The sequence below is a fragment of the Oncorhynchus mykiss genome, chromosome 3 (assembly GCF_013265735.2).
Source record: "Oncorhynchus mykiss isolate Arlee chromosome 3, USDA_OmykA_1.1, whole genome shotgun sequence".
Classification (NCBI taxonomy): Eukaryota; Metazoa; Chordata; class Actinopteri; order Salmoniformes; family Salmonidae; genus Oncorhynchus; species Oncorhynchus mykiss.
Window position 1 is genome coordinate 19,579,877 of NC_048567.1, and position 13,475 is coordinate 19,593,351.

Here is a 13,475-nt window from a genome sequence, read left to right on the forward strand (position 1 = left end):
GAGACAGAGAGAGAAACAGAGAGATAGATAGACAGAGGGAGAGACGGATAAAGAGACAGAGACAGAGAGATAGATAGACAGAGGGAGAGAGAGAGATAGTTGTTGTCTACCTCACTTGCTTTGGCAATGTTAACACATGTTTCCCATGCCAATAAAGCCCTTGAATTGAATTGAGAGAGAGAGAGAGAGAGAGAGAGAGAGAGAGAGAGAGACATGGAGACAGGGAGACAGAGAGAGAGACAGAGAGATAGATAGACAGAGGGAGAGAGGGATAAAGAGACAGAGAGAGAGAGAGAGACAGGGAGACGGAGAGAGAGACATAGAGATAGATAGACAGAGAGAGAGAGGGTCTGCTGTTGGTTGGTTGGTCAGTGGTTGTCATCAGTACCCTGCAGTCCCACTACAGTATTCTCTCAAAATGCAATGTAAATCATAAGGGAGACAATGGCCCTCGTTCAATCTCTGAGATCCTCTGGGTGCTGATCTAGAATGAGTTTTGCCTTTTGGATCATATGGAATGAGATTATATGGACAGGTGGGACCAGCACTCCTTCTCTGAGACTCTTTATGAATATGGGCCTTGAGGAACAGTGACAGTCTCTTGATCTTGTATCAAGTGGTCATGATTTAGTTGGTCCTTCAATTTACAGTACAGTATGCTGACAGGGCCTGTCCTCCAGTCTCTCCTGTCTCTCCACTGAGGTGTCTAGGTGGATATGGGTTAGTTATGCTACTATCGTATCCTCATATCCTTCTTATAGGCTTAAAGGGAAACTTTGGGATTTTGGCAATGAGGCCCCTTATCATAATGGTATCCACGTGTTCATCTGACTCTGGGGAAGTAGATAAAGGGCCTCATTGCCAAAAGATGACCATGACGATAATTGGCTACTGTAGGAACACCTATAGGCAGCTGTCTGTGTAAACCACACCTCTGTGGCTGAGTGAGTGTGCTGTGCTGTTGGGTATATGTATTGTGAGGGGGCAGAGAGCTAGGGAGGCCACACTGAATTATTTCTGAGGGAGAGATATGAAAAAAAAGAACATGAGGGAAAGACCCACAATCCCTAGAGACATGGCATGTTGTATCTATAAGCTTGTTTCTGGGCTACAAAATGCCTGCTGCGCTTTCTCGTTCCCTAGACTCCATCCCATTATCTGCTGTACATCACACACATATGTTATTATATTTACAGTCATTCCTCCATACTGCATATGTGTGTAGTGGTTGGGCACTATTTGTGCTGAATTTCTAAGATTATTTAGCAAAAATAGTATGTGCAATATGTAAATTACATTAATTATCTTCATGGTTTAGCAAGAATCAGTGTTACTGTAGGATATTATAAAACTGCTGACATGGCCATGGGAAAAAATCCAGTATTGGTGTGGGTTAGGAATAGAGGTAATTACCATAGCATAGCGTATGAAAAAGAGAGTCACAAATTACTCAAATGATTCGAGGCTGGAGCAATATTACGACATACCGTAATGTTATCCGCACAAGAAGGCACAGCAGCCTATGACGACAGCACACACATGCGGCAGCAGCGGTACACCGAGACAGACACACACACATCTCAGCATTATCACATTTTAGCTGTATTGTTTCACGACCGTTCCATCCAACAACACCCCCCCCCCCCCCCCCCCCCTCTCTCTCTCTCTCTCTCTTTCTCTCTCTCTCGCTCTATTTCTTTCTCTCTGTCTCTGTCTCTCTCTCTCTCTGCGAGGAGGAATATCAACTGCAACTCCCCGGAAGGAAGGCGACGTCTTCGCATAGCCTGCTGCGGATGGATCAATAAGCGAAACCCCCTCTCTTCGAATGCTCCTTTGACATACCAACGGGGGAAGCCCATCATAAATCATACATTCTTACAAAGGAATCACTCACCCGATGTTGCTCAACGCCTGCTCGAATAGCTCCGTCTGCAGAATGTTCTGAGGCGGCGTAAAAGCCTCATTAAAATGGGATAGAACGGAGCTACAAAATTGACGCAATGTATCAAACTGCATTTTCCTCCCTTTTCCTTCGTGTCTTTTATCCACAATATGGCCCTTTTCATCAAACACAATGCATCCACCTGCGCTGCCTCGCTCTCCGTCCGGACCCGCGTCTGTCTATCTCCAGGGACGCATTAAACGCGAAGACGCTCAATCAAGTTCCATATTTCTCCTGATCTTGGTAGAAAGAGTCCTTAAATGAAAAGCAGTCGAGGCTGGAATGTACAGTCATAATGCTCCGAACTTAACCCGACAAAATCTAGCGGGCTGTAGCAGGATCTATTTGCAGTGGAGGTGAGGAAGAAGAGAACGGAAAAAGCAGCAGCGAGGCATCTTCCAGCAAAGCAAGCTTCACTTACCGGTGCATCAGGGGCAGCTCATACTCAACTCATATTTCTCTCTGCCTATTAGAGCACGCATTCAAACACACACATACAAATACACACACAACACACAAGCATTCGTTCACGCACACGCTTGCTGTATCCTTCTCTTTCTCATAATCTGGACCGCGCACGCAGATACAATACATGGGCGCGCAGAGATGCTGTCGTCAGTGCTTTTGCCATTTATGACTGCCAACCATCAGCTCTCATAAGTAATAAGGCAAGGCATTCTACTTCCTCTGGGAGAGGGGAGAGGGGGAGAGAGTCTGAGAAAGGGGAGAGAAATAAAAGGTGGACGAAGGGATTCCAATCTAATGGAACTGACAGAGTTTACTAACAAATCAGACTGGATGATCCTCAGTGGGAGGACAGGGGTGTTGTCTACTAACTCCAGCAGCTCATATGGGAGTTGCAGACATTAAGCAAAGGGCCATTTAACACAGAAGAAATGGCAGGTGTGAGTGAAGGCCAACATGGATGGATGGATGCACAGCGTCTGTATAAGAAAGTTATATTCAATTTTATAAACTGGGTGATTCGAGCCCTGAATTCTGATTGGCTGACAGCCGTAGTATATCAGACCATGTACCACGGGTATGACAAAACATTCATTTTTACTGCTCTAATTACATTGGTAAGTTTATAATAGCAATAAGGCACCTCTGGGGTTTGTGATATATGGCCAACATACCACGGCTAAGGCATGTGTCCAGGCACTATATACCTATATACCACACCCCCTTGGCATATACCCCCCCCCCCCCCCCCCCCCCCCCCCCCCCCCCCCCCCCCCCCCCCCCCGTGCCTTATTGCTTAAGAATTCTATTCTATCCTAAAGATACCTAGATGTGATTTGCACTTCCCTCTGATCAATGGTTTATATAACAATCAGCATAAACACTAAGCATCCTGTCATTTACACAAGAGGTTCATTTGATGAATAAGAGGTGGATTTAATATAATATTAGGTCACTTAATCCATAATCCCCAAAGAATCCAGATTTATTGGTGACTTGGTAAACAGGATTGATGCACACCGTAATACATCTCTGCAGGAGCCTCCACTAGCTCGGGTGGGAAACACCCATCTCTGCAGGAGCCTCCACTAGCTTGGGTGGGAAACACCCATCTCTGCAGGAGCCTCCACTAGCTTGGGTAGGAAACACCCATCTCTGCAGGAGCCTCCACTAGCTTGGGTAGGAAACACCCATCTCTGCAGGAGCCTCCACTAGATTGGGTGGGAAACACCCATCTCTGCAGGAGCCTCCACTAGATTGGGTGGGAAACACCCATCTCTGCAGGAGCCTCCACTAGATTGGGTGGGAAACACCCATCTCTGCAGGAGCCTCCACTAGCTTGGGTAGGAAACACCCATCTCTGCAGGAGCCTCCACTAGCTTGGGTAGGAAACACCCATCTCACTTCATGACACCAATGTAACAAGTAATGGGCTGGATTTAAGCTCATGTTGGCTTGCTGTGTTTCTCTTGTCCTGCTAACTAATACAATACTAATGTGCTGAACTTGGTTGGGGCTGGGGGCTGAGGCTGGGGTATAGGGTTGGGGTTTTGGAAGGGGCTCAGCTGGGGCTAGGGTTGAGGATGAGCCATGGTTTGGGCTGGGTGGATAAACATGGGAAACCTTGAGAAACACAAGTGGGTAATTGTATTCTAATCCCAGCCTAATTATTGTTGTTTCATCCGTGTCTCCACACCCTGACTACCTCGTTGTCCTGGATGTTGGGTATCTGTGTGTTCATTTCAATGACACCTCCGAGACCAAGATAAATTAGACCCTTTCTCAAGTTATTTCACCTTATAAACAGGCTGTCATCTGGGGTTTTCCCCCTTTCTCTTTCAGTGGAAACGTTTTAGTTAATTTACACATTCTTTAGATTAATGAAAGTGGTTTTTGGTGATTATGCAGTGGGAGTTCTATTTTATACATCATCACCATTGTCCCCTGAGTTCTCAGACAGGCCGTTTCCGGATTTGTGTCGCCACTGAACTCAGTGCTGCCAAAGCCAGAATCATTCACTGCTACCATTCCCCCTCTCAGCCATAAAGTCAATTAATATAGAGAGAGAGCTCTGAGCTCACATCCCACAACCTGATCTAGCTGGTAATCAAATACAACAACCTCAGAATGAACTAGCTGTATTTGCTGGCTTTGAGATGTTGTGTGTGTGTGTGTGTGTGTGTGTGTGTGTGTGTGTGTGTGTGTGTGTGTGTGTGTGTGTGTGTGTGTGTGTGCGTGCGTGCGTGCATGCGTGTGTTTATTTAGCTGAATTCTGTTAAATAGTGAGAATGCTCATTGTTAAAATGCAGATTGCTTCATAGCAGCTAGTTAGTTCTGACACATTGCTCCTTTAAAACCTTATAAGGTAAAACAGTTTCAATAAATTCTACTCTGCTAGACAGGTCCCAGAGTCCTACTCCAATATCTGTTTGAATATGTCCTAAATGGCACCCTATTCCCATTATACTGCACAATTTTTCACCAGAAGCAGAAAACCATCACATTTCTTCATGTTTGTGACCAACAGTCATTTGAAACTGCCAAGTGAGCAGAATATTGTCAAAGTTGTTCTCTCTCTCCTACAGTAATCTTTCCCTTACTCTGTGTCTGGGAGTAAAAAGAGCCCAACACAAGGTCGTAATGGAAGGGAGAGGACACAGGCTTAATGAGTTGTGTCTCTAACCCCAGAGTGGCTACAGTACGGTAAAGGCTTGTTTGTCCCAGTGCTAGACTAGGGGGGACGCGGCCCATCAGGTACACCTTTACAAGGTCGACAGAGGAACAGGCGCGGAGGAGGAATGGGGTCGAGTGAAACACACCTCCTGTGTGTGTGTGTGTGTGTGTGTGTGTGTGTGTGTGTGTGTGTGTGTGTGTGTGTGTGTGTGTGTGTGTGTGTGTGTGTGTGTGTGTGTGTGTGTGTGTGTGCGTGCGTGTGAGTGTGTGTGTGTGCGTGTGCGTGTGTGTGTGTGTGCGTGTGTGGCTGCATGTACAGTATGTGGTGTGTGGAAATCCTCTCTGTGGAGTGAATCACCCACTGAGCCCACAGTGCACCGGACGACACGACATACGGCCCACAATCCCTCTCTTCCCATCAGGAAGCCTGTTCCAGTGGGCAGAGAGGAACAGAGATGAGCAGAGAGGAACAGGGAGAGGAAGGAGCATAGAGGAAGAGGGAGGTGCAGAGAAGTGCAGAGAGGAAGAAGAAGAAGCAGAGAGGAGAAGAGAGGAGCATAGAGGAAGAGGGAGGTGCAGAGAGGAAGAGGGAGAAGCAGAGAGGAGAAGAGATGAGCATAGAGGAAGAGGGAGGTGCAGAGAGGAAGAGGGAGAAGCAGAGAGGAGCATAGAGGAACAGGGAGGTGCAGAGAGGAAAATGGAGGAGCAGAGGAACAGGGAGGTGCAGATAGGTGCAGAGAGGAGGAGGGAGAAGCAGAGAGGAGGAGGGAGGAGCAGAGAGGAGGAGGGAGGAGGAGAGAGGAGGGAGGAGTAGAGAAGAGGAGAGCAGTGCAGAGAGGAGGAGGAAGGAAAGAGAGATGCAGAGAGGAGGAGGGAGGAGCAGCGAGGATCAGGGAGAAGCAGATAGGAGCAGAGAGGCAGAATTGCAGGATAGCAGAGAGAGTAGGAAGAGGACATCTGTTCCTCCCAGGGCAGCTCACCATGACTGACCCCTGGGTTATGGAACGGTTGGAAATACCGTCCGACCTGCCTGGGTTCAAACAGCATTTGTTTTCCTTCAAACATACTGAGCATTTGATTGAACATGTCTAGAGTTCCAGATGGGCAGGGCTTTTCATGTTTGGGACTATTCTGTTGGTTCCTTTTGCACCAGTCAAGCTCAATCGAGCGCAAATAAAGTATTTGATTGAAAACAAATACTATTTGAACTCAGGTCTGGACAACAGAGTAGACTCAGAGTAGACACAATGAGGGGACTAGAGGAACCTATTTCTGCTGTATGAGATGCACTAGAACAATGTGTGCAGGGTGTCTCTCTCCCTCTCTGTGTCAGTGGACTATAGAAAGAGGAAGGAGACACCGTGTGGTGATAAATGGAATTACAATAAATCAGCTGTGATGAAGCAAGCAATCCAAGGCACAGAGAAAAAAGATTCACAAGCTCAGCAAAGAAGTGTAACCCAACAGTCGGTCTATTTTCTTATTCTTCATTTAAACAGGTAGATCCCAATTGAGATCATATATCTATTTTGCGCGAGAGAGATCTCTTGTGCAGACATTATTGGAAGAAACACAGTACAGTCTCCAACCTACCCTTGTGACAACAGTGACATAATGTCTGCCCGGCAGACCACCTATAGCTCTGCATTGACTGTGCATCTTTCCCAAAATCTTCCTCTACTATCTGTATCTGGCTAAAACATACCTAGAAAACAGTAGGACAAAAAGTCTATCTAGTTATTGTGATGAGTTGCAGCCAAGGGCTTCTTCAGCATGCCTGGTTTCTGCTGCTTCAGAGGAAGACACAGTGAATGCCGTATTATAGTCATCATCAGTCAGTTCACCAGCTAGAGAATCCCCTCTAGCTGAGTTTGACTTAAGGGGAAAGATGAAAGACACCAGTCATCCAGTGTGGGAGTCAGTGTGTCTGTGTGTGCTTGTCTGTGTGTGTGTGTTTGTCTGTGTCTGTGTGTTTTGGTGTGTCATTCCTGAACTTATTTTAGGTAGTGTCCGTGTGTCTTTCCTGCATCATGGGCCTCATGCGTACACATCTGTATGATCAAACTGTCTACTGTTCTCCAAAAATAAGTCCTTTGCTAGGAGCCATAGCTTTTCAGATTTTTCTTTTACCCTATCATTTTCCCAGGCCCCGACCCTCACTCCTTCCATAACAGCTCCAGAGTCATTTTCCCAGGCCCCGACCCTCACTCCTTCCATAACAGCTCCAGAGTCATTTTCCCAGGCCCCGACCCTCACTCCTTCCATAACAGCTTCAGAGTCATTTTCCCAGGCCCCGACCCTCACTCCTTCCATAACAGCTCCAGAGTCATTTTCCCAGGCCCCGACCCTCACTCCTTCCATAACAGCTCCAGAGTCATTTCCACCTAACCAAGCACATGACACAGCTTGCTATAGGCAAGAGTGGTGCAAGTTTAGCCATTTTTAATTTATTTAGCACCACTATGTCAACAGAAATATAATATCTTTCTAACAAAGATAACTCCATATATTTCAGGATGTTGTGTATCCCTGGAAATAATTAGAACTCATGTAAACGTAACAGTTTTGAAAACACAACTTGTCCAAACAGTGGTCTCTAGGTACAACTTACCCCGGGGTATGGGGTCGATTCAGCATAGGGACAGGGTAAATTGAGCCACCTTGGGGTAAGTGGGTGATAGTGTTCCGTGACAGCGGGCGATGGTGCTGGTAGGACAAAGTTGAATTCATGGAATGGGGGTATGGTATATTGTACGGTGCATTCGAAAAGTATTCAGACCCCTTGACTTTTTCCACATTTTGATACGTTACAACCTTATTCTAAAATGGATTCAATTGTTTGATTGTTTCATCAATCTACACACAATACCCCATAATGACAAAGCAAAAACAGGTTTTTAGAAATGTTGTCAAATACATAAAAATATAAAAACGGAAATATCACATTTACATAAGTATTCAGACCATTTACTCAGTGCTTTGTTGAAGCATCTTTGGCAGCGATTACAGCCTCGAGTCTTCTTGGGTATGATGCTACAAACTTGGCACACCTGTATTTGGGGCGTTTCTCGCATTATTGTCTGCAGATCCTGTCAAGCTCTGTCAGGTTGGATGGGGATCATCACTACACATCTATTTTCATGTCTCCACAGAGATGTTCAGTCGGGTTCAAGTCTGGGCTCTGGCTGGGCCACTCAAGGACATTCAGAGACTTGTCCCAAAGCCACTCCTGCGTTGTCTTGGCCATGTGTTTAGGGTCGTTGTCTTGTTGGAAGGTGAACCTTCAACCCAGTCTGAGGTCCTGAGCACTCTGGAGAAGGCTTTTATCAATGATCTCTCTGTACTTTGCTCCATTCATCTTTCCCTTTATCCTGACTAGTCTCCCAGTCCCTGCCGCTGAAAAACATCCCCACACCATGATGCTGCCACCACCATGCTTCACTGTAGGGATGGTGCCAGCTTTCCTCCAGACGTGACACTTGGCATTCAGGCCAGAGAATCTTGTTTCTCATTGTCTGAGTCCTTCAGGTGCCTTTTGGCAAACTCCAAGCGGGCTGTCATGTGCCTTTTACTGAGGAGTGGCTTTCGTCTAGCCACTCTACCATAAAAGGCCTGATTGGTGGAGTGCTGCAGAGATGGTTGTCCTTCTGGAAGGTTCTCCAATCTCCACAGAGGAACTCTAGAGTTCTATTAGAGTGACCATTGGTTTGTTGGTCACCTCCCTGACCAAGGCCCTTCTCCCCCGATTGGTCAGTTTGAGTGTAGGTTGATGATGATTTTATTTTATGTAATCCATTTTAGAATAAGGCTGTAAAGGAACAAAATCTGAAAGAAGTCAAGGGGTCTGAATACTTTTCCGAATATACTTTATATCTTAAACATATGCCTACATTCAGATATAGATGCCTCTGTTCAATATAACTTACCCTTCCATTTCTTGACCAGTTGGTCTAGGAAAGGGATGTTGTTTTGATGTGCCAATTCATAGACAAGTTCTATGTATTCAAGGATACTAAGCCCATGAAACTGTTCCTCACAACGTTTAATGTCATCATCCATGCCATCAAATAAGACCTTGTGTGCCTCTGCTACTCTATCATTGCCTCTGTTAAACACAGGTACATTGTTATGTTTTTTTTGTCCATGTGTCATTCAGTCTATGTGTCCATCTCTTGCTGCTGCTGCTCAAATGGACATGTTCCTCTCTCTCACTTCCTTGTCTGCTCTCTCTAGAACCTCAAGGGGGGGGGGGGGGGGGTAGACCCCTGCTTGTTTTACATTTGTGTACACAGGACATGATGATGTCTGCTCTCTCTAGAACCTCAAGGGGGGGGGGGGGGGTAAGACCCGTGCTTGTTTTACATTTGTGTACACAGGACATGATGATGTCTGCTCTCGCTAGAACCTCAAGGGGGGGTAGACCCCTGCTTGTTTTACATTTGTGTACACAGGACATGATGATGTCTGCTCTCTCTAGAACCTCAAGGGGGGGGGGGGGGGGGGGGGTAGACCCCTGCTTGTTTTACATTTGTGTACACAGGACATGATGATGTCTGCTCTCTCTAGAACCTCAAGGGGGAGGGGGGGGGGTAGACCCCTGCTTGTTTTACATTTGTGTACACAGGACATGATGATGTCTGCTCTCGCTAGAACCTCAAGGGGGGGTAGACCCCTGCTTGTTTTACATTTGTGTACACAGGACATGATGATGTCTGCTCTCTCTAGAACCTCAAGGGGGGGGGGGGGGTAGACCCCTGCTTGTTTTACATTTGTGTACACAGGACATGATGATGTCTGCTCTGTAACAATAAAAAAGCACTCCTGAGTTCATACTGTAGGCATGACACATTGCAAAAATACTATGTATATTATCCATTAAACTGACTAAAGGTAATCATCATTTGTATGGTGTATGGTGGCCATAGGTTTAACTTACCCCAAAAAGGCAAACATTTTGAAATATTAGCCCGCACAGTTAGAAGGATGCAGTTTCATGCTAGGACTAGGACCTCATATTGAAGCTTATAAAGATCCCAACTGATGTATACAAATATCTTCTTTGGTTTAGATACAAGCATCATGATACCTATAACACAATAAATGAATTACATGAATAAATAAATGTATTTTTTTACCTAACTTACCTATCAATTTTCCATGTGGTTTCTTCCTTCACAGACTCTATGAAATGATGACCTCATACTAAATATTTGGTCACATTATTCATTTTGTGTATGGTTTCCTAGAAACAAGGGGTGGCTCAATTAACCATTTGGCTCAACTTCCCCCACTCTCTCTTAACAGGTTTCACATTTAACAGACAGTTTTCCTCCACATTAATGATCAAAATGTTAAACGCAGCTCAAATCCCTGAGGGAATTGTTCAAATGTGTTTAACACACACACAACCTTCCACACACACACTGGACTCACCTGTCTATGTCCTGTCCTGGACCTGAGAGCCTCAGCCCTGAGCCGTTGTTCAGGGAGCCTTGTCTGGGGAGTCCGGGAGGTCTGCTTCTGTCTGCTGATACGTCCCCTGGGGGCCCCTGGTAGAGGAGATCCTGCTGCAGTTTGGCCTTCTTCTCCTGGGGGGCCTCCTCGTGACGTCGACCCCTGGGGCCCTCAGACCCGCCCCGTGGCCCTGCGGCGCCGCTGTAGAACCACGCCCCCGACTTGGTTAGGATTTCTTGTTGTTTTCGGCACAAGTTGCATACCCACATAACCTGTACACAGAGGACAGCGGGGGTTAGATATCTGCAGTGGTGGGGATGGTGGTGGTGGTGGTGGTGGTGGTGGTGGTGGGCTTACAGCAATGAACTACAATGAAAGGAGTCATAGAATGGATCAACCCCTAGAGGAGATGTGCAAAGTATCATTAAAAAAGGATACTTGAACCTGCTAGATGTTGTAGGAAACACTGTAAATATACAGATGAGGATATGAATGATTTGATAATAATGCATACACATACAGTAGCCTTTGGGCAAGTGTTTAGGAGGGAGAGAATATTAGGATTGTATGTAGGACCATATCTAATCGAGGACATAATGTTGAGTTCACTGGACAGTCTGTGAGTATGATGAGGAATCTGAAGTTCATATGATCTACATCCCCCTACATTCTCAGAAAAAAAGGATTCCAAAAGTGTTCTTTTTCCGTCCCCACAGGAGGACCCTTTTTGCTTCCAGGTCGAACCATTTTTGGTTTCTGGTTGAACCCTCTGTGGAAAACAGTTCTCCAAAGGTTCTCCTATGGGGACAGGACAAAGAACCCTGTAAGGCTCTAGATAGCACTTTTTTTCTAAGAGAGTACATACAGTACTTACACCACTTGTTTATATGGGGTACCAGCCATAGAAATAAAATCACTAGAATAGGTATCCCCATTCAAGTCAATGGGTTGGTGGTGGGTGGTTACAGAGTCATTAATGAGTGATCCTCTTTCTATGGTACTAACTTTGTGGTGCACAATACTGTAAGTAACTGAATCTAAATAGGAAGCTAGCTGCAGCCCTACTGTTAAATACAGCTGTGTGTGAATAGCAGAGGGATGGAGAGAGACTCTACAGAGGAAGTAGCACTAACTGTGGTCTGCAGCCCCCTCCCTCAACATTAGCCTCATAAATCCAGGAGCCGACAAAAGCCCTAATCACTCCACCTCAGACGCAGCACAGCCGCCCTCAAAGCCCTGGGTTGCTTCACAAATGGCACCCTATTCCCTACATAGTGCGCTATGGGCCCTGATCAAAAAGTAGTGCACTATATTTAGCATAGGGTGCCATTTGGGATGCAACCTGATCACTCCGCCTCAGACACAGCTCATCCAGCCACACTCTGCCCTAACAACCGCCCTCCCTAGTCTGGAGGAGGAGCGATGCCGAGTGGAAAGGAAGAAATGGGCAGCCACCTGAGCTGCCTGGCGCCTCTCTCTCTCTCTCTCTCTCTCTCTGAGGGAGCATGGTGCAGGGCATCAGGGTCCATGAGGAACTCAGGCTGATGGCCAGTGACTGACAGCAGTGATGTACAGTAGACAGGCAGGCAGCTGCACACAACCCAGCAGCAGTGTCCTCCAGCCGTTAGTTATAGCCTGACTCTGGTCCTGTAGTCAGAGCATTGAGCTGACAATCAGATGTCTGAACCACCGGGGTGGGGGCTACACTCTACTTCCATACTTCTCAAGTACGTGCACGCGCACACACAACCTCCATACCAGTCACAAGCATGCGCACACACAAACACAACCTCCATACCAGTCACAAGCATGCGCACGCACAACCTCCATACCAGTCACAAGTACGTGCACGCGCACACACAACCTCCATACCAGTCACAAGCATGCGCACGCGCACACACACACGCACCCGCTACCTCCACACCAGGTCCCACTTCCTGTTCATTACTCCAATCTCCCTCTGTGCTTAACATAGCACAGTTTTTTCCCAGATAGAGATAGCCTTGTAGATCAGCCAGCATGGCATGATGTGACCTACTTATTTACTGCTCACAAGAGTCAGTTCTCCAATCTGCCAATAATAATGAACCACATTCTGAGCTTCAGACTGGACATGCAGTGGGCTCTTCTATCTCATCAGCACATACCCAATAGTACATTACTATTCCAAAACAGACCAGGAAGACCTACGCACACAGGCCAAATGAATACTGAGCAGGGCATGCTAAGCATAGCTCAGCCTCACACAGCGTTCCTATACAGGACTATATAGTGTAGCATCTAGTCTGTACCCAAACATAACCTGGATGACTAATGCACTAAAAAGTGAAAATTGTGAAAAATATAAGCAGTGGTTGATCACAGTAGAGATTATTTAATGATAAGGTTTAAGGTTGAAGCCATACTCCTCAGTCACATAGAAGTGGTGTCAGCACACACACACACACACACACACTCACACAGCATGTGCGCTCTAACAGTCCGTCCAGTAATGCAGCAGAGAGCGTCAGTTTGGCCCACTCTGACAGACTACTGTTAGCATCTGTAACAGTCCCTAAACCAAACACACATATACATTCAAATACACACATGCACACACACACACAGGTCAAGCAGCTGTTCTGATTGCCAGAGGTGTGTTCACTGCAGCCAGACTGCAGTCCCTCTTCCCTCCTTCCCCACCGCTTAACTCTTCACGGCTGAGTGCAGTCAGGGGGACGGGTGTGGGGGAGGAAGGGGAGAGGGGACAGCCCCCCCGCCCAGGCTGGGCCATTTCTCCCCGTGTTTGCACATTTCATAGTCATTGAACCTGCACCCAAATATAGAACATTTTAAAAACCTAGTGCTCCAAACCTAGCGGAGGAATAGAAATGGCCTATGTAGCCCACTAAATGCCCCAGCAAACAAGGGACGTCCTGAGGACATTCGGCGATGTTCCCAT

At 46.5% G+C, this 13,475-nt stretch overlaps 1 protein-coding gene across 7 annotated transcripts in view; it reads right to left on the minus strand.

The window, feature by feature from the left end:
• Positions 1 to 13,475, minus strand: part of rims2a (regulating synaptic membrane exocytosis 2a) — a 236,513-nt gene that overhangs the window by 163,823 nt on the left and 59,215 nt on the right. For 3 of the 7 annotated variants that reach the window (XM_036971069.1, XM_036971142.1, XM_036971075.1), the window contains exon 5: positions 10,514 to 10,806. In XM_036971069.1, coding sequence (XP_036826964.1) covers positions 10,514 to 10,806 — 293 coding nt within the window. Of the gene's footprint in view, positions 1 to 1,894; positions 2,493 to 10,513; positions 10,807 to 13,475 lie in introns of those variants that run through there. The other 4 variants (XM_036971097.1, XM_036971132.1, XM_036971086.1 and 1 more) reach the window with 3 other exon arrangements.